At 34.1% G+C, this 22,513-nt stretch overlaps 1 protein-coding gene across 1 annotated transcript in view; it reads left to right on the top strand.

The window, feature by feature from the left end:
• LOC118192344 (uncharacterized) overlaps nucleotides 1–22,513 on the top strand; it is a 197,357-nt gene that overhangs the window by 80,205 nt on the left and 94,639 nt on the right. The window contains exons 12-19 of the mRNA XM_035363287.2: nucleotides 1,778–2,053; nucleotides 2,754–2,917; nucleotides 3,179–3,331; nucleotides 5,150–5,315; nucleotides 7,135–7,497; nucleotides 12,224–12,356; nucleotides 17,932–18,215; nucleotides 20,077–20,304. Coding sequence (XP_035219178.2) covers nucleotides 1,778–2,053; nucleotides 2,754–2,917; nucleotides 3,179–3,331; nucleotides 5,150–5,315; nucleotides 7,135–7,497; nucleotides 12,224–12,356; nucleotides 17,932–18,215; nucleotides 20,077–20,304 — 1,767 coding nt within the window. The remainder of the gene's footprint in view (nucleotides 1–1,777; nucleotides 2,054–2,753; nucleotides 2,918–3,178; nucleotides 3,332–5,149; nucleotides 5,316–7,134; nucleotides 7,498–12,223; nucleotides 12,357–17,931; nucleotides 18,216–20,076; nucleotides 20,305–22,513) is intronic.

The following is a 22,513-nucleotide window of genomic DNA, read 5'->3' as shown; positions in this document are numbered from 1 at the left end:
CGGGAAAGCGCGTGGGGTGTATCATACCCCACCCCCTACATAAAAGTGGAATATTCCTAACTTGTGAAACTGAAATTCTCTGCTGCATTCAGTAGCTGAGTTTCTAGTTGTGGTTGCCTTTTAGAACCGCTTTTTCTTTGCCTGTGTGTTTCAGAAAAAGTTATCGTTATTTTGTTGGAACTGGGGTATTACACACCCCACGCGCCTGTCCGCGTAAGTGTTTTTGTGACTGAATATTTAGTTCAGAAATTTATTTGTAGAATGTAACAGTAAATATTTATACTCGCAAGTGATTTTAAAGTACTTGACATTAAATTTTTAAAAATTTCTACCCGCATTATGGTAAAAAGAATGACTCCCTATGAACTGGAGATGCAACGCCTGTGAGATTTATTAGAAATATTTGAAAGCGATGAAGATTGGATTTCGGAAACTGAAGATGAAACTAGGAATATTTTCTACACTATTTTGGTTTCGAAAAAGATAAAACATTAATTCTTGATGTTCCTAAAAAAGGAAAAACTGTTCTTATGCTTTCAACATTATATAGCGATCATACTATAGATGATACTATTGGAGAAAATACAACGTCAGGTATTATATGTTTTTATAATATGACTAAAGTAGCAGTGGATATGTGGGATGAAATGTCAGCCAATTATTGAATTTCCAGAATAACAAGGAGGTTGCCAATGGTAATTTTCTTTCCTGCACTGAAAGTTGCTGTAATGAATGCTTGAATTATATTACATTCAACTGCTAATCCGCCAACCAGAAACAGAAGTCTGTTTTTGAAGGACTTAGCATTACAATTAATGAAAAAAAGTATTGAACAAAGATCAGAGATTAATACTTTACCAAGCAACTGACGTACAACATGAAAACAAAAGCATAAGTTTCGACAAAGAATTAAAACGAATACATGAAATTCGAAACAACTAAGTATAAAAGATGTAATAATTTGCAAGGCATTCACTTTCATTGTAATCGCGCCAAGGACTCGTTTTCTGACCCTATTTTTTGAAATTTTTACACATACGTATTTGCGGCAAGAGTACACTATTCCACAGAATTTCACTCAAAATTTGATACGGATTTTTTTTTTTTTAATTTAGTTTAAAATTCTTCTCATAATCTTTGTTTAGAACGTGAATGCAATGTTTAAAATGTGAAAACATTCTGTGCCAAGAACACATGAATGTATTTTGTTCAAAGTGTAAAGAAATAAAATAAGCATTGTGTATTAAAGATGCAATGAAACTTAGAGGCATGATGTTTATTTTTTATTTTTTTCATTTATCTTAATTTTAACTCTAAGATTATTTTGGAAATTATTTTTTTAAAATCCAATTATTATTAACGCATTTATAATACATGAGAATAAGAGAAACAGCTTTAAAACTAAATAAAACTATTTTTATCGTATTTTAAATACTGGGGTATGTGATACCCCACGCTCCCACTCTAGTAACTTTTCTTGGTGCGACTTCCGCCGGGTTAAATGTAAAACAGCACGACAACCGAAAATATTAGGAAAGATGTTCCTTAAAATATTATTTTCTACCAAATTTTGGGGTTATGAGAACATAAACAAAATTATTTCTTTAAAATAACATAGACAATGAATCATACAGAAACTGCTAATTTAAGACTAGATTTGTTAGTAACTGAACACCTCAATAACAGATTTGATATTATTGGTGAAAGAAATTTTATTCTGTTAAATTTTTCTCATGTAATTATTAAGATTTTTTCAATGCATTTTCAAAATTTTCAGTGGACAGCTTACGAGGCTTTCGTGTCACCGTGGATGAAACCGGACTCCAAAAGACATTTGCCCATTATTATGACGACTTATCTTTTGGAATTCGTCACACACAAGAAGGGATGTTCTTGAATGCTTATACATGTTATGTATATCCTGTAATGAACGAAGAGTTTTCTGTTCTGAGGGCAAATTGTTCTCAGCCAATTTACGGGCAATATGTAACTATACACGTCTACAACAGGTTCGACAGTCTGCAACTCTGCGAGATGAAAATTTTCGGAACAGGTGCAATTCTTTAACATATTTCTTCTTTTATGTTTTTACGTTTCCTCTGACATTGTATATTGGAACAAGGAAATCTAAGGTATAATTGAAGATACAATTAAATCATAAGATCATTGTTTTATTGAATAATAATTATTAATACTTTTTATTAAATTATCATATTATATTATTATTATTAGCTTTATTAAATTATCCATTATATTATCAGTATTTCAAATTCTGATTGTAATATTAATGAAACTATAGAAAAATTAATTTCAATAAAAAGTGCTTTGTTCTATAAAGTCAGTGACAATAGTAACAATTACTAAGAAGACTGAAATATGTAGATACTGTTACGAATTTTGTACATAGATAATTTTAGTGAAATTATACATGAAATTGTTGTATTTCTTTTGTATAATGTAGCATGAAAATCTGAAGGAACGAAGCTTGCCGGAAAATTAAAAATACAGGGCCAAGTCTATTTAATATTGAGTAAATAGCTATCTCGCTAATTTGGCAAGAAAGCATCCAAATTCGCCAAACTTGGCGACCATTTGGTTATATTTTGGTCTGGTCAGTTATCACCGTAACATGATTTGCAAATGAATAACTGTATTTTATTTTCGATGCTCTGTAACTGTACTCTGTCTGCCTTTCAGTATTAGAGTAATGCAATTTTTTTAATATTCATAATATTATATATTTCATATTGCAGAAGCATGTGGTCAGCCTCTTGGTATGGCATCTGAAGAAATATTTGACAACCATATCAGCTCGTCCTCTACTGTCGATACAAACAAGTATTATTATACGAGTGGCAGATTAAATGCTGACCATGGATGGTGCGCTAAATCTAATGATACTTTGAAACAATTTACGGTAAGAAATAGTCATAGCTTCCGCATGCATTCCTTTTAATACTAGAAATTAATTAAGTTAAAACAAATTTCGTATTTTTCACAATTTTCAATACTGCGGTACTCTTTTGAACTAACTAAATACAATCTTTTTGAATTAAAACATTTCTTTTTTCTGTCAAAATGCAGTCAACTTCTAGCCGCACATATATGCAGTATTTCAAAGATGATTTGCGTTTGAAACTCTATATACTATTATAACATTTGAATAATGAATTTTCAGGTGACCTTGCAAAGTATGACTAAGATTACTGGCATTGTTCTCCAAGGTTTGAAAGGAGCGCCGAAAAGAACATGTGTAAAGAAGTTCCAACTATTTTTCCTTGATGAATCAAACAACTGGAAATATGAGGAAGAACCTGTGGGTCAACAAAAAGTACGATAAATCAAAACAGTGATTAATTAGCATGTTTGAAAACTTGATGTCCGCTTTATGTTGCAATCGCTGGTAGTTCGGTCCGAGGTTCGAATCCCGCGAACGGGCTAGCTGCATGGGTGTTTTCGTGGTTTTCCCATGTGTAACGTTATACGAGCCAGTTTCCCTTAGAAATTCCTCCACGAAGGCATCCCTCCTCTTAGGCAGGTAGCCTTAGTGTGCTTCGCCATAATTAAAATACACCACACCATACACCTATGCAATCTAGTGCTTCTCCTCCTATTTACAAGTCTAGCAAATGCAAATTCTTAATTTTCTATGAGAAAGCATACAGTGGTAAAATACTTCGTAATCATGATTATGAAAGCATTATATCTTTCATTAAAATGTTATATTACTTGCATTATATATACGGAAAATACATGCTAATTTTACAAGGATTCTTAATGAATAAAATTAAGCATATTTACCTCTTTTTTTAAAATCTTTATATAGTAACACATAGCTTAATTTGGCTAAATTATAGCTAAATTTGGCGACTTCTACTAAATCGGTTGCGTTGATACGTGAGTAAATCATGTTATTTAAAGATAAGTCTAATCTCTCTCTCTTTCTCTCTCTCTCTCTCTCTCTATATATATATATACTAAGCTTTTCATAATTAAGTTCGGTACTTTTCCGTTTCGCCGGCGCAAATCTCGCCAAGCAGACTTTATTGGCGACAACATACATTATACACACAAAAAATATTAAAAAAATGTTAGTCCTAAGAATTCTTTTTTTGAAGGCATAAACATTTTAATATCGCTTAAAATTTTATAAAAAGCCAATAAATAAAGACAATAAATTTATAAAAAGACATCAATTTAAGAATTTACTATGCTTTCATGGTTCAACATCCTGTTTCGCCGGTTTATATCACGTGACCCCAAGCGATCTCATCTCACGTATACTACTCTACAAAAATATAATGCTCTCAGTAATTATCTACATTAATTTCAAGTTAAATCTTAATTTGGAACACAGGTTTAAATGCAAGAAATACTTCAATTCGTACGAATAACTTACTCAGAAATTATGTAAAACTGCAGTGCTTTACTTCGCTAATGCATTCTCATTAGAATTGATGAATTTAAACCTTGACTTTTTTATATTTTTTTTAACCTTTTCTATATTTTCGGCTTCGGGTAAGCGCTGTGATTGCATCCTAATTGATTTAATTGCCGAAAATGGCCTTAGACATAAAACTGAACTATCTGAATGAGGCGTAAAAGGTTACCAGCGAGAATATTCCGTTTGGCATCGGTTGTACCATTATTGGCGACTTTATCGCTTGCGCCGGCAAAACGGAAAAGTACCTTAAGTTCTTTATTTTCTTTAATTGAAAACTATTTATTCGAAATAAAAGAAGTAAAGAGCAAGGCATTATTAAAATTGGATATATTAAACAATTATTCCAAATTAACGCAATTATATATAGCGAAATAGAATACGAATTTAAGCAATTTATTGAATTTTAATCTTTTTAATTAAAAATTAGGCAAATTATGAATTGTAATTGTGTTTTAGAAGATTTAATTCGAATTTTTCACATAAAGGAATATTTTTACTTAAAAATATGTATTTTCGCTTAATTTCTAACCTAAAGCAATAAATTTATTTTTCTGCTTTAAAACTTACTTCAAGTAATGTGAAGTATGTTCGTCCGTTATGTGAACATGTTTGTCAATATTTTTGCTTATAAGCTTGATACATTTCATAGCTACGGCTCCCATTTCTATTTTTCGTTTAAAAACTGTATTTTCTTTATTTTTGCAGATTTATGTATGTGAGCAGTGTGAATCACGTAATATATATACGAATGACCTAGAAATCAGATTTAACCTTCTGAAAGCTATAACAGCTAAAGTAGTTCAGCTGAAGATTTTGGAATATTATGAGAAGCCATGTTTACGCTTAGAAATTCTTGGATGCAGAAACAAAGGTATTATTAAAAATCGCAATAACAACCTTGTATTTATCTTTCATATATTAAAACATTCGATCGATTTCGAGGGCAGCTAAAGGTCACTCCTCATCAGGAGAACGAAATTACTAGAAAGGAGAAAAAAAAGAAGAAAAATAAAGCATTGGCAAAGGATTCTCAGAAACATGTGGTCGTTATCAGCACTGCACGTGGTCGTCACCGGATTTCGGTGGTCGTCACCAGAGTTATACTGGCCGCCTACTTTTACTGAGCCAGGCTATCTGATCAAACATAAAACACATAGACTAGCACGCAATAAAATTAGCGAAGTCAAAAAATAGGGAGCGAGGGGCAACTGCACCTTTCATGCACCAAGTCTGACATTCGAGGTTCAACAAAAAATGGTAATGAAGCAGCAAATAAAGTCAGCTTACGAATAGCTCATTTATTAGCCACAAAAGGAAAACCATTTACCGATGGTGAATTAATTAAATCATGTTAGCTTGTGACAGCCGAAAAAAGTAGTAACGTGCGAAATGTATTCTGGCGTAAAGGCATATCGCCGAAAATTTGCATTGTTAGAAATGCAAATAACATTAAACAAATTTCACCATTTTCCAGGCTCTACGAAATTTCAGATATTAGCAAAATCTTCATTTCCAAAACGATTTGCACAGGATATATTTTTTGAACTTATACTACAGTTATAAGAGAGTTTTGTCAATCTTGATGTATATAAAAAGTGCAAAAGATATTTTCATGTGTCAAAACCCATTTGATTGTATAATTGACGAGCTTTATGTAATCAAATGGGTTTCATCAGACCTTCACCTGGAAGTGATTGATTAGCAAATTGATTGTATATCAAAATTGATGTTTAAAGAAAAGTATCTATCTCAGCTTTATTAATATCTTTCGGAAGATAAATACTTTCAGTTACAATCATATGCACGAGGATTTGATATCCGTACTTGGAAGTACTTACCCTATACGAAAAGACATTTTCGAAAATGAAGCATGTAAAATCTCAATTCGGATCATTACTAACAAATGACCATTTGCAAACAACTTTAATGGTAGGACGTATTAATTTCGAACTCAGTAAGATGAGAACTTAAAACAATTACATTCTTTGCATTAGAAATTTTAATATATTTATAATATGTAAAGGTAAATCTTTTATTCGTTATTTACTCTGGGAGAAAATTAACCATTCATATCTTCATGAATGCTACTTGGTTCTTTGAGCCTAATTTTTTTACAATCTAGCCCTTTCTAAAAAAATGTTTACTGGCGACTCCTCTAGAACAAAGATTTTCAACCAGAACGGAATTCCTTCCCTGACGAGGATGTCATAGTTTCAGGTTGGGATTTCGGTCAGCCTTTTATTTACCTGTAAGGTATTTGATGATATGATTGATTATGTTAAATTGTTACAGCTTTATGATAACATGCTATTTACCTAGTTTCTGTTAAGCATGTTTAATAGTCAATAAATTTATAAGCGTTTGGGCTGCTATATGTTTTAAACGTGTACATTTCAGTCTTTGAAATTTATTTTTTTGAAAGATCACTATAAATTTTTATTCTGATACGCTTATTCTGATATGCATTATAATGCAGGACTACCATTTATCTCAGTAAATTACTTATATCTGAAACATAAGAAAATAGTATAAAATGTTTGCCTGAACTCGACTTTGTAAATGACGAATATTTCACAATATCCTTTCTGTTGATTTATTCCGCTTATAGTTTTTTAAACGATATTTTAAAATTAATCCAAATTTCATCCATGAGATATGAAAAACGATGTAATTTACTTATTTTCTTTCAGTGAAATGTGAATATAATCTGAACGAAATTGAAGGAAAAATATCATCGCCAAACTATCCTTCCTATTACGGCCAGGATAAATCCTGTTGGTGGATCATTGACCCGGGACCAAACAAACACGTGGATTTGAATTTTATTGTTTATGACTTAGCGGCAAAAGAAGACAGCCTAGATTCTAGCGCATGCTGTGATGAACTTACTGTGTATCCTAGATATGGGAAGAGCCAAATTATAAAGTCTCCTGATGGTAAGCTCTTTCCTAAAAGGATAATTTCTAACGGGAAAATGAAAATTCACCTGAGCAGTTGTTTCAGATATTCTCGCAGCCGATACAGAGGATTCGATGCGCACTATAAATTGGTAGGTAAGTATTCGAAAATATCCTTATCATTCGTTCCGAAGCCAGTGTTTCATTAAATTGAAGTATGATAATCGTATTTTCTAGAAACTAACAATATTAATGAGAATGTATCAATTTTAAGTCTCCACAACATCGAAATAGGGCATAATTGGTCCTGACGTCTAACTATGCCTTTCGCAGTTTTTTGTGAATACACATTTTACATGAATAAACTTTTCATGTGAATAAAAGCATTTTTAGAACCATAATTTGTAATTAAGAATGCTTTCGTACTTTTTGTTGAAACAAATAAATAACCAAGAATATTTTCACTACTAGTCCATTAAACTCCTTTCAGTCAATTTATTCCAACTGAAGTATAATATATTTTTTTGCGATTCGCTTTCTAAACCATTTTGCAGATGAATTTGAAATGGCGGTCAGAAACAAACGTTTGTTATTAACAAAGTACCTCTAAGTATATGTCGAAGTAATATATTAATCATAAACGTTTGTATGTGGCGAGAAATAGATCATCAAGTCAGAGACAAACATTTTAGCTATGATCAGGAAGGTGGATGTTTGCCCACATTCCCTCTTCTAATTGAGCTATTAAAACGTCGATCAGTTCCAAATTTCAAGATCTACAACAAAGTCCACGAAATAAGTATCTGAAAACACAGTAAGTGGCCATACGTTTTATTAAAAAAAGCTATTGTTTAATTTTAATTTAATAGAGCTTAATAAAAAACACCAACTAGCACTAAATAACAAAAATTATACATAATACTATAAAATACATAAATACTAAAACGCAGTCAAATAAACCCTAATACGTGCAAACATCTACAATATTCACTGTTCCTTCAGATGATGTACATAAATCAGCTGTATTTTTTTTTCAAACCAGCTTGGTATTCTACGCTGACAAGTATTCCTTGTTAGCATCAAGTTAGCTATTTTCTATTTTCAAGGTGTAAACGAAAATGAGATTACTTGAATTTTCTATCCTCGAGTTACAGTAAAAATGTATAATATAAGTTTTACTCATTGAAGCAGCCTAATTTTATACATAAGACACATTGTGATCTCTCTTTACCATTTATTTCTATGACGTAAAACCCAGCTCTAAATAACCGTCATTATAGTTACAATAATTTCGTTTCTTCCCAATCGTGCCATTTATTCAAGTCATGCTTTCTTTATATGCACTGTTACGTTTATTATCGTTTATTGTTCAAACGTCAGTCAATCATCAAATATACAAGAGCAAAAATACGACAAAACTATTTATCTCGGACAACAACAAGAAGTAATACAACACTACATGACCTAATTAATATCGCTATTTATTTAAATGAAGGGCTGAGTTTAATTTCACTACACTTGGATTATAAACAGACTGATTGAATCATTTCGGCAACGTTTGCTTATATGCATTCCGCAAATGTTCCAGTCGAAATCTGTCGTGAAGGATCTACGCACATCGAGGCGTCTATAGCACCGGTCAGCCTGAGTAGAAAATACTGGACATAGAAGAAAAATGTATGCGTCCGCCGTAGAAGATAGCTCTTTTATTTCAAGAGACCATATTGTAAAAATTATGTTACGATATTGTTACGAAATGTCCAGGCGGGGTAAGGTAGCTTCCCCGCAAAGCAATTTTAGGGTTGCCATAAAATAACATAAAAATGCAGGGTTGCCACATTTGGCGAGAAATCGCCTATTTGGCGACAAAATTGGCGATATGCCACGTTCGGATGGAGAACCTTCTGGAACGAATTCCTACCGGTTGTTCTCGAACGCAAGCTATATAAACCGTGCTAGTCCGCAGTCAGTGAGTGTCTTCGACAGTGCCTCGTCGAGAGGGCGAGTTAGTGAGTGTGCCTCGTCTGGAGTGCCAGATAGTGTGTCTTATCTAGTTAGTCCGCGCGGAGACGATCGAGTTGTCAGCCGGCCAGTGAGTGTCGAGTGGGTTGTCAAGTGCATCGAAGAGTCTCTTAGTGGATCGCGGTTAGTGCATCGTCGAGAAAGAAGCTCCAGGAACGACTGAACCGAAGAGTCGGGAGCTGTGCTCTGTGCATCGCGAGTTGTAGTGTGGAGAGTCTCCAGAGTACGTGGAGTTCCGAGAACGACCAAGCAGAGTCGGGAGCTGTACTCTGGTGCTTTGCGGGAAGCTGTTTCCACCGTTATTGCCTGACAGTGTGAAAGCTGTGTAGCTGATTGTTCCAGCGCGTTTATAGTAGATCTTCGACGACTGTAAAAAGTGTTATTGGAGCTATCCTGATCCATATTGGCAAAATAAAGTGTGTTTCGACACTTCGTCAAATGTCGTCGTTATTCACTCCAAATCACAAACCCCGTACTAACGTAAAGGAAGAAAATAACGTAACAACTGGTGTCAGAAAAGAAAAACGCAACAATATATAAATATTGTTGAGTAAAGAGAACAGAATGAAAAACAATGTGTGAAACGATAATTTATGTTGCATCTAACTTTTTATTTAAATATTTGCGAATATCATGTCAGTCATTCGATGACCAATAGGATAATTTTCCCTTTTTTGGCTTTATTGGCGAGACTGCAAATTCCAGCAACCCCGATCTCACCCCCACTTTCGAGAAAAGCAACTAAAGCATTCAATCATTTACTGACCGTGTGGAAAGAAAGCAATTGTTATGGCGTCTGCTTCATCTTTGAAGCATGTGTATAGTTTCAAAAACATACGTCAAAAACATAAGACTGAGAAACCCAAGAATATCATTATGAATGTTTTTATCAAATTATGGGAGCTTGCTCTTAATAAATCGATTAACAAAATTGTTACGTATGCTGCTGATTTGACTGGCGTTTTTGGGACAAGCATAAATTGCATGAAGCTCAATCTAACAGAAAATAGTGTATTTTCGAATCCGGGAAAAAAACGGCCTTTGAAAGTCTGTATACGCAAACCCGAATGAAACGATACGATGAACTATCTTTAGCAACAATACGTAGAAATGTTCACGGTTTCTTTAATACGGACTGAGCCGTGAAAAGCCGTAAAATGGCCGTTCTAGCCTTGTACCTGTTCTCAGATAAGGTTGTTGTGAAGTACAGCGGGATCGAGAAGGCGCAGTGTTGCTGTCTCGCGTTTGCAATCATATTCTGAGCCGACGATTTTACGTCTATACAGGGTTAAGTAAAAGAAAAAAAAAAAAAAAAAAAAACACCTACGTATTTTTAGCTTCTCACTTTGTTTTTTGTTAAGTGAAATGTTTTGGTTCAATTAATTATGAAGCTTTTACAACATTTTGCGGCGTCTCTGTGGAGAGTCCGCGGCACACACATTGGGAACCGCCAACTTAAGCTACAGACTCTGTCAACCTAAGTTTTAAGTGAGTGAGTTTACACATACGAGAAATCTCCAAAGCCGGAATAATTATATTTAGCTAGAACTTGCAGAATCCTAACCAACACAACGCGAGTACCAGGACCTCCCTGTCTAGATCTAAATACCCTCACCTTAAAAGCACTATAAACCAATTTGCATTCAGACGGAGCATACGGAAAGACAATTTTGAATTAAAGATAAAAAACATAATAACTGATTAATTTAACATAAGGACTTTACACTTTAATTTATGCAGAACTAATGCTCAAACTAACGGAGTCTATCGTAATTGCCTAAAATTGTAACAGGTGTTAAATAAAAATTTATATTCCAAGCTCAGATTGTTAACACCGTTTAATCTTACGATTTGTGGGTTTTTAATTTGAATATTTTATGTAAATATTTGAATGCGTAATAGATTAAGATTTAAATTTTAAATATTTGAAACTTTAACTCGGGTAATCTGAAGTACTTAATATGCGGTTTTTAGGTTAAATGCGGTTTAGCCCAAATGGGCTATTCGTTTCGACACAGGATTTTACGTTTCCCACTGTAAACGGCTGTATCACTTCTCAAATTATTGCCACCCAATATTATGGCCCTGTATTATTTTAAATAAAATTAAATAATCAAGAGTATGCATGAATGTATGTATTTTTCTCTCATTGTGAAAACATGGAAGGGACCTAGGGCCAGTAAACTTTAAATAACATAGACTTCCTCTTCAAAGATGTGCACTTGGAAGCCAAATTTTCAATTTCGAATTTTATATTTCATATTTTGTAAACCTTTCAGGAGTTTTTCATTAATCAGCTCAATTATTTAAAAGCAAGCAGTGAAAGCACTGAACGGAATAAAGCATTTTTATTTCCAGGGCACGAGTCTGCCTGTCGGAAACTCTAAAGATATGCTGTTTTTGTATATTTTGTGATTTTTGCTGTTGAATTGAATTTTATGTGACATTAGTGCGAAGAACGTGACATTTAGTAAATACATTTAACGTAGAAAACATTAATAATAAAAAGACAAGAGATAAAAGATTTTGTTAGCCACCTTATTAAGAAAACGGAACATTGGTATTGATGAACTAAGAAAAACTGAATAATGTATGTAACACACTTAACTGTGCATCGGTAATTCTAAACATGTGCTGTTATGCTGCTTTAAAAGTTTTTATAATTAGCTGTAGAATTGTATATGGCGGAGAAAATGATTTTATGATTCTTAAAGCCAAAAAGACATAAAAATTGGATTTGCAGAAGAGAGTGGAACAGCAGAATGGTTGTTTGCGAGCTCAGATTTGTTTCTGTAACTTTAAAATTATGTTCTTATCCAGTTTCAGTTAAATTAGATGCTGGTTTTGTTTCATTTTTCAGATTGTCCAGGTTGTGGAGTTGGAGATTTTTACTGTACTGGAAGATACGTGTGTGAATCGACTTGTGGAAAAATTATCTCTATAGGCCATCCTCTGAATTACCAGAATAATCACCGTTGCAGTTGGCTGATAAGGTTAATACAATACATATATATGAACTAATTAATTAAAAATAAACTAAAAAGGATTTAAAGAATTTAAACTCCAATTATACAGGGTTTTTCACCACGGCGGTTACAAACGTTCAGGAGAAATAGAATACACGTAGAAGATCAAAAATGACATAGCAATGGTCAGTCGAAAACGCTTTCTGGCGCGTTAGTGGCAACACAAAACGCAGCAATAGGTTAATAAAACATGTATATTATATGCTTGGTACATCAGAAACCAAATAGTAACAAGAAATAAGAACAAAAGCAGACAACGGTCGTCATCGAAGAAGGGGATCGAAATTACGACCCTAGACCGTGATGCAAGACTCATATCTCCGGCGCATGGAAAATCTGATGTTCTTAAAGATACCGAGGTTCCCCCAGTAGCTGCCACGATGTGTGAAACAAATTCTGCAGCACTGTTAACGGAGGTTTCGTACATCAGTGTCTTGACATATTCCCCCAGAGGACATTATCAATGCTAGTGAGGTCTGACGATCTTGTTGGTCAATGCACCGGACTTTCCCTGTCGATCCAATATTGAGGATACGTTGCATTTAAGTGGAGACGCAGATCAAGGCTATAATATGATGGAGCCCCGTAATGCTGAAACCATATGGCAGAATTCATTACATAATAAAGTTGTTTTCTCATCTTGATCGTGTCCTTCTTGTCTTGTGTTTTGCGTCGTCACTACCGCACTAGGAAAGCTTTTCGGACCACGCACTGATATATGATTTTCCCTCGTGTTCTATCTCTCTTGAAAGTTTATAACCGCTGTGCCGAAATACCTTGTATATTCATAGATATTCTTTGCGAAATTGAGTTTTCTTTAATAAATAATGACATGACGTGTAAAGAATTGCCATTGTTGTTTCTTAGAACTACTTTGCTTATATAGGGTGATTATAATTAAAGTTTAAGTTTCAAAACGCTATAAAAAAAGAACCACTGATGAAAATGATGTGAAATTTGAAAGGAATGTTATTGAAGAAGGCGGAAAGCGTATGGCAGAAGAAAAAATTTAGTTTCAAAAGTTAGCAACAGATAGCGCTGTAAGCGGGAGAATCACAACGAGAAACGAGAAATGATTCGTAAAACAACGGCTAAGCTGGAAGTTACACATTAAAACGCATTGACAAATTAGAATTATTGAATAATTTATTTGCATGACTGTACATATCACATCGAAAGGGACAAATCAGTTTCAAGAGTTTTGCGGCGACATACCGCATAAGAACCATTCATCAAAGAAGTTCGGAACTGTCGCGAGACTGGCGCAAAACATGTTCAATGTGGTGTCCACCGTTGTGTGCAACAAGTTGAAAGCGACAAACAGCATGTTCCACAACGGATCGCAGTGTCTCCGGGGTGATGTTCAGAATGTGTTGCGAAATGCGTGCCTTTAATTCCGCTAAATTTGCAATTGGAGCACGGAACACAACAACCTTCAGATATCCCCTCAGCCAGAAATCACACGGAGTAAGATCAGGCTATCGGGACGGCCAGGCTGTAGGGAAATGACGGCTGATAATTCGAGCATTTCCGAAATGGCGTCTCAGCAGCTGCCTCAAGGGATGTGCAATGTTCGGAGGAGCGCCATCTTGCATAAAAATGATTTCATCCACACATCCACGCTGTTGCAGAGCTGGAATCACGTGGTTGCGCAAAATAGACGCATACCTCTGACCAGTGACGGTTGCGATAACAGGACCGGAAGCACCCATCTGCTCGAAAAAATATGGTTGTAGGATGAATGATGCCGTAAAGCCACATACCGTGACCTTTTCAGGATGAAGTGGTACGGGGTGCGTTGCCAGTGGATTTTCTGTTGCCCATATTCGACAATTCTAGGTATTCACGTATCCTGTCAGATGGAAATGGGCTTCATCTGTCCACAAAATTTTCCACGGCCATTCATTATCCACTTCCATGCGAGCCAGGAATTCTAACGCAAACGTCTCCCTAGCTGTCAAGTCAGACGGAAGCAACTCCTGCACATGGCCAATTTTGTACGGATAGCATTGCAGGATGTTTCGTACAATTTTCAGCATCGCGCTCGTAGGCCTGTCCAATGTTCAGGCAATTCCTCGTGCACTGCACGGTTGCACAGCACCGGCCGACCCATCTTGTAATGCTGTGGCCACTTCTTCAACTACCGTCGAATGCACTCGTTTTCTCCCTCTACCAGATTGCACATCAAACGAACCTGTCGTTTCGAATTTTTGCATCATTTTCTTTAGACTTACGACACTCATTGGACCAACGCCTTCTTTTATACCCTTCAGTGTCCTGAATTTTTGCAGAGCTACTCTTGCACAATCATCATTCTTGTAATACAGCTTTACCAACAGACGCGATCCTGCAGTGAAACACCCATGGCGAACGTCTGAGACGCGAAATGAGGAACAGCCTGATACCTGGCGGCTTTATAACACTGAAATTTAACCAACATTTTAATTTACGTCTTCTTCCGCTTGCAGCGCCATCTGTTGCTAACTTTTGAAACTAAATTTTTTCTTCTGCCATACGGTTTCCGCCTTCTTCAATAACATTCCTTTCAAATTTGACGTCATTTTCATGAGTGGTTCTTTTTTTATAGCGCTTTGAAACTTTAATTATAATCACCCAAGTTTCATTTGAGAAATATAAGATAACATTTGGTTTGCGTAATATAGAGTGCTCGAAAATAGTGTTACAGGCTTTATTTTCTTGTACACTTAATGTGAAGTATGCTTTATCAATAACAAAATTTCTCAAAATAAGAATGGTACGAAGAAGCTTGTTTGAGCGATTTTATTAAAAGATGAATATTTTATAATGTTTGCAAAGCAAATCTGTGATTAGTTCGTTATTCACTGGGTAAATGTAACTTTTCAGATTTTACATGTAAAATTCTTTGAGGTATTCAGCAAAGCATTTCATAACTTGGGTCATATTCCTGCTTCGCTAAATGCCTTAAATTTGCTGTAAAAGTTTGAATTTGGGAAACAATTATGGAGAAAAATTTCTCTTTTGGTGATTCATAGGAATCAGCATTTGCTTGTAAGATATTTTATTTTAATTGACCAACTATTGTGATTTAAGCCTTTACTGTATTTTTTTCTTTCTGTATTCCTCACCTGAATTGGGTTTTGAATGTTTAGAGTAGAACGTTTAGTAGCGGGGTCTTACTATTATGTACTCTCGCCAGCTCTGTTTAAAGTTATATTTTGTCCTTTAGCGTCTTGCTAGTAGAAGTTTTCAAATACACACCAGTAAAATTCTGAGCCAGCTAAGCTCAATAAGTTTATTTTATGTGCAGACTCTGACTACGTTACTTATATTGAAATTTTAACTTTCTGTTCTGTTAATTTAAATACCCACAATGTAGCGTAGCTTGTGCCTATTCTGTTCAGTTTAACGCTAAATATAAAGGATACTTTTACCTTTTTCAGTATTTTGTAATTTGTCAATTTAATAGGGTCTGCTTTATCTTTCATTTACAGTAGAACCCTATATGTTATTAAATTTATGTTTAGTCTAATGAAAACATTACAGCACAGTTAAGTGTATCGCAGTTAATTTTGCACACAAAAATATGAAAAGATGTGTATTTAGACGTAAAAGACTGTAACTGAGACGTAAAAGAGTAATTGTCCAGATAAACATTCTGTTAAGATGCAGACAAATTTTATAAAATTTAAGGTTTGTCAATTAAAGAAACGTCCCAGCTGCAGATATGTAAATGCGTCCATTCATGTTTTCGATCTTATTTTTGAGAAATTTTGTAAGTGGAATTAAATTTTGGTCGGAGATCAGTATTTTAGAAAATTATTGTCGCCACTTGTCTTAAGTATAACGTATAACTGTAATAGATATTTCAACAAGTTTCATATTTTATCAGATTTATTTTAAGAAGAGTGTTTACCGAAATAATAGAGTTCTAATGAAACTGAAACGATCTTTTAAATGGGGTCTTAATCTTAAAATATGGGTCAAAATAAACAGAAATTAGAGATTTTAAGTAGCCTCTGCAATGTAATAATTGATGAAATATTTTGTCTTTGTCAGCCGAAATTTTCAACAACCGTAATAAAAAGTCATACAATTAAAGTCTACCTTTCTAATGAAAATAATGTGCTCATTCATTGCATTTATTAATGTATATGTAAAGAGATAAAAATAAAAATAAATTCATTTAAACTTATGCTACCTGATAAGGTATTTTCCTCCTCATTTCCTCATGCTTCCGTGGTGTAATTGGAACCATACTCGACATATTCAAGAGGTCCAAGTTTCGAGTCCCGGCGGAGGCACTGCACATTTTTCACCTCTTCTGTTTCAAAAATAAGCTAATGACTCTACATCATAAATAAGTAAAAAAAAATATTATTACAAAAGTCAAATGTGAATAAGTAATTTAATATTAAATTAAAATAAGAACACAATACTTGAATAAAAGTTGTAGGATTCTCCACTGTGTATTTCTAAGTTACAGATGAATGTGAAGAATCTTAAGAACTAGTAAGCGAATAATCGCTTGAGTTCGTGACTCAGAAAACAAGTGAGAAGAGGGAAATAACCCTTTATCTAGTCCGTCTTGGAGTTGTACAATAAAGCCGACCCTCGGGCTTCAACTTAGGAAACTAAGAATTAAACTTAACTAATCTTAACTAAAGAGATATTATAGCCAAAGCTATCAAAATTCTAACATAGTTGGCCCCTTAACGCTAATTGACTGCGAAGCTATCAAGGGCCTAAAGTACGGCCGAGTGTAATAATAGCTTACTAGAGAACAGCCTAAAAAGGCGGACGCGTGCTAGCCAGAATATCTGGTATCTCTCTCACTAAGACAGTAGAACTTCGCAGTTAAATACTTCTCTTCCTCATTAGCATTCAGACGTGATTCTAAAACTACGTTCTGGCCGGAAGTGCTAAGTTGAAATTAAGAAGCGATAGGAAAGAAAGTTTAACTCTAAATTTAACTGTTAATAAAATGAACATAATCCTTACAAAGTTAAACGGATTAATGTCATAAAAGCATGTTACCGATGATAGAAGGAAAGTAAGTCTTTCCAGTTGTTTACTTCACTATAAGATTGCACCTTTATTTTTTCATCTGTTTCCTTCTCAACCATATAAGCGCAATTCATAGCATGCTTTTATCTGACGAGATCAGATTTTCTTCCTAACCTTCTCAGTTGAGTGCTTTCCTTTGCTCAGGGAAAATGCTGTATTCACTCACTATATAGTGTCAGTTTTGCTTTTGATAACTGCTAACTAAAATATTGCGTTATCAACAGGATTTTCCGTTTCTAGGCAAAAAGAAAATTCTGCTTAAGTACCTTGTGATTAGAATAAAAACTGTCAAATTTACCATCAGAACTGTCGGAAAGAATTGTCGTCGTAGATTAATATACTATGAAGCGAAATTAAATAACAATCATTTCTACTTCCCTTCTAAAACTTAAACTAATGTTAAAATTGACTCACATATAAATCCCAGTTTTTAACTTATGATGGCGTTTGACAAATGTGTATGTATAAAATGATGGTATGATTTTTTTTCTTTCAGGGTAAATGAGACGAACTTTGTTAATTTGACCTTCCAAGATTTTGACATTGTTGGTGGAGAAAACTGCCAGCATGATTATTTAGCTGTATACGATGGGGAACGATCCAATATAATTGGTCGATATTGCAACGCTAAGAAACCGCCATTGGTAATCGTGTCTAGTTGGAACACACTCTTGTTGGAGTTCTCATCAGATACAGAGCATACTGGAAGAGGATTTTCTCTTAAATATTCATCCAGCAGTTACGAAATGCCAGCTGATGTTCATCCTTATAATGCCATAGGTAGGAAGATTTATGACACGAAATTATCACTGTCATTCCCAAACTCTTCAGGAAGCCAAAATTAAGTAACTATCATTTACTTACGTAGAAAAAACAATTGAGCTGTTTCAGAACGAGAAAGTAAGTAATAAGATCATGCAGAGTAAACTACTACATATAAAATTGATACTAATATGTATAGCAGAAACAGAAATGACTACTAGATATACAACTTGTGTGAAGTGGGAGTATATATGATATGAAAAATATATACATAGGTAATTGACAAGAATCGAGAAAATAACAAGCGTGTAAGAGGATGAACAATAATTTTCGTGTGGTGATGGCTAGTCAGGATGAAATGTAGGAGGTTGCATTCGGGTCAATTATAAAAGATCTGGACGTAAGCAGAAAGAAGGACGTATGCCACGAGTTCATTTTTACATTCTTTTCAATGAATTTCCATGTCACGGAGCAATGACAACTTAGGTTATCAATTTTTAGAACATAAAATGTAATAAATATTTAAACAGAAATATTTGCATCAGATATAGGAAATCCTTTACATATAAAATGATAAAATTATATAAATGATTTCTAAAATGCCAGCTAGCCAATATAAATATATATATATTTTAACAAACAAGTATATACGTTAAAAGCAAATTTAAAGTTAAAATAATTAAAAAATGTGCAAACTTATAAAAGATTTAATTTTCGAACTAATCTACAATATCATTTAAATTCAGATAGCATAAGTAAATCAAGTGCAAAACCAAACCATGAAAATAAATTCACCAATTAAGCAAATTAAAATTAATCTAATTTTTTTTTTTAAATGCATAAGTGAATGACTGTTGAGCAGGCAGGAGACAGACTTATCAAGGGGAAGTTACCTACAAACCTAACTCTACAATCATTCAATTCGTGTTTCGTCATTCATGCAGGCAAGGGAAAAAGTCAATACCAAAAGTAAAGACATAGTGAAGAAAGTCCAAAAAGAAATACCAATAAAGTGGTACCTTGAGAAATTAGCAAATAAAATAAGGTCTAAAAGGAAAAAAAACCAATAATGAAGTATTTTGAGAACTAAGCAATGTAAAATCTAGTATTAAATTAAATTTAATTAATTTAGAAACCAATGCATTTTAGAAACTGCATGAATGACGAAACATGAATGACGAAACACGAATTGAATGATTGTAGAGTTAGGTTTGGAGGAAACTTCCCCTTGATAAGTCTGGCTCCTGCCTGCTCAACAGTCATTCACTTATGCTTTTTTTTTAAAAAAAAATTTAGATTAATTTTAATTTGCTTAGTTGGGGAATTTATTTTCATGGTTTGGTTTTGCACTTGATTTGCTTATGCTATCTGAATTTAAATGATATTGTAGATTAGTTCGAAAATTAAATCTTTTATAGGTTTGCACATTTTTTAATTATAAACTTTAAATTTGCTTTTTTACGTATATACTTGTTTGTCAAAATTTAAATTTCATTCCTTGCAGCCATGTCGCAAAGAATTAATTAAATTTGTATTTAAATTCAATTTATTCTTTTTAAATATATATATATATAAATACAACATTACTTTAATCTAAAGAACTCATGCATGCATCTCCGAATATATTAAAATAGTTAGATAATATATCCTCTCAAATAAACCTTTTTTAGAGATAAAGATATTTTTGTATTGTAATAAACAATTCAATACCTTTACATAAATATATTTTAAAATTCTGCGTTTAAAATGCAAATTTTTATTTTCACTTTTAATTCTATTCAGAATTATTGTTGTATTGATTTCCATTAAAGTAATCAATTTATTCTCATTACTTCACACATATTAGTAATAGATATTTTTTTGTTTTGGGGCATTTCAGATGATGTAAAATGTCCAGAAACCTGGAAATACTACAATGGCTACTGTTATAAGGCGTTTCACGAAAATGATACTCTTCAGTGGTACGAAGCGGAATCTAAATGTAGAACGTATGGTGGGAAAGAGAATAATGCTCATCTTGTTAGCATTTTGGACAAAAAAGAAAATGAAATTTTACACACATTTCTTATACACGAGTGGAAAGCAAAGCAGAGATCTTTATACATCGGTAAGTTGCATAGAACTTTTATGTATTCTTATAGCTTAGGAAATCAAATGCATTAAAATTCTTTATGTTACCCAACCGTATCCCAGCGTGTGATGCCCATCAGCGGTAAAGCCGTTGAACGATGGTAGTTCGATTGAAGTTCGAGTACAGGCAAACGTGCTGGCTGCATGGGCGTTTTCGTGGTTTTCCCCATGCATAATATGTATTGGAGCCAGTTACCCTTAGAATATACTCCACAAAGGCATCCCTTCCATTAGGCAGATAGTCCTCTAGGCTTTGCCGTAATCATATAAACCAAACCAAACCCAGCGTGTGAGTCTGATTATCTATTAGATCTCTTTAACTATATTATTCATGAGACGGAAACAGATTTTCATTATGTAATGTATTCGTGTACAATTTTATGTATTTTTACCATCATATATAATATTTATAAATAAATAAAAATTAATTTTAGTGTGTTTCATAATATCACTATATGGCGTCCGCGGAGCAAATGAATGGTCGTAAACTTGAGAGTTTGAATTCTTTAATCTAGCATACAAGAGCTCTTATACCCTAGCGGTAAAGGATTATGCTCACATGAAAAGAAAAACCAAAGCGAGACGGCATCTCGCAGCGCTCTTGTGATTCTACCCGTAGATGTCGCCAAGAACAAACATTCGCGTAACACCGAAAGCATCACACAACTGCTCTACTTTGAGGCATCACCTCTACTTTCCTGCAGCCACAGTGCTGACCCGGACGTGATAGGTACACGCACCTTATGCATGCCCACCAGGAGAAAAACTGACGAACTACGTCTCTCGCGACACCCACGGCGCATCGCTTCACAAATGCTCAACAGACCCGACTAGTCACTCCTCACGAATAGAGTTTAATAGCCCACCAATTCAAATGATCAACAACATCATCGCATGGTCTTAAAAACATGGCAACCAGTTGTCCTTTCTCATTAACATATAGATGCTGGGAGAGGGTGTACGGCAGCCGCGAAGCCCCCCAAAGCTCGCAAATTTGAAAGAGTCGGAATTCTTCAATCTAGCGCACAAGAGCTCTTTTGCTCTAGCAGTAGAGGATTCTATTCACATAAAACGTGAAATACTGAACGCACAGAACAACTGCGAGCCACAAGTCAATCTCAGCACCACAAATCACCACATCACGTAGAATTTATAATTCTGTGGAACTAGTCATTTTACTAAATTCTTAATGATGGTAAAATTTATATTTCTGAAATACCGTTTCGTTCATTGAAGAACACTGCGGGGAAATGAAAGAATAAAGATTTTACTTCGACTAAGGCTCGACGTTTTCTTGGTTTCCAGGCAACCCGACTTGGGTGAAGGATTGATTATGTACAGGCAATTGATAAATATACTTTTTATTTTATCTTCAGAGTAAGAAAACACTAATTTTTACATTTATATATGTCATAACAGCAGCAAAGGAAAAGACGGAACACTGTAGATGCGTGATTAGACCCATATTGAAGGAGATTTTGATCGCGTAGTATGCTAGTGATGCTAACTTGATAATATCTAAAGAACTTGGCAGTCGAGGCAGTTTTAATTCCATTTTTATTTGCACTTGATATTTGTGGCCACAATCACTTGGCACTCTAGTCGTGCCTTTCCACAGAAGATTTACATTTTTGATATTGTTGAAATAGAAAGCAAGCCAGCGAAATTACATGTTAGCACAGTAGAGAGCAAAAGCTGAAGTGCGTAGTTATGAAGGATGGAAGCACTGCGAAGAGAAAAGTTTTGGTTTACAAAGGCAGTTTCAGTTTCCAATTATTACGTCATCAGAGTTGCGCGGGCCATAGAGTGATCTAGAAATGACGCAATGCAGAGACGTTATTACGATTTTAGAATAGAGAGGAAGAATTAATGTTTATACTTATATTATAATTCTGATTCAAATAATTTTATCTTACATATATATATATCTGAATGATAGGACTGATGACCCAGTTACTAAAATCAATGCTAGGAATGAATTAAATTCAAAATTGTTCCATTTCTACTATCACTGTAAAATATTTTCAGGAGAAATTGGTATGAAATCTTTGAAGTATAAACATGAATTCCCATCTCTGATAAAATATGTGAAACGAGCGGAATATGCCAGTTTGAGAAAAAAGAAATCTGTTATTTAGAAAATACAGTATGCATTGGTTTTCCTTTCAACAGAATATAATATATTA

Source organism: Stegodyphus dumicola, chromosome 10 (assembly GCF_044657685.1).
Source record: "Stegodyphus dumicola isolate Sdum_Otavi_A_Nest chromosome 10, ASM4465768v1".
NCBI lineage: Eukaryota > Metazoa > Arthropoda > Arachnida > Araneae > Eresidae > Stegodyphus > Stegodyphus dumicola.
This window is presented reverse-complemented; position numbering and strand designations above follow the sequence as displayed.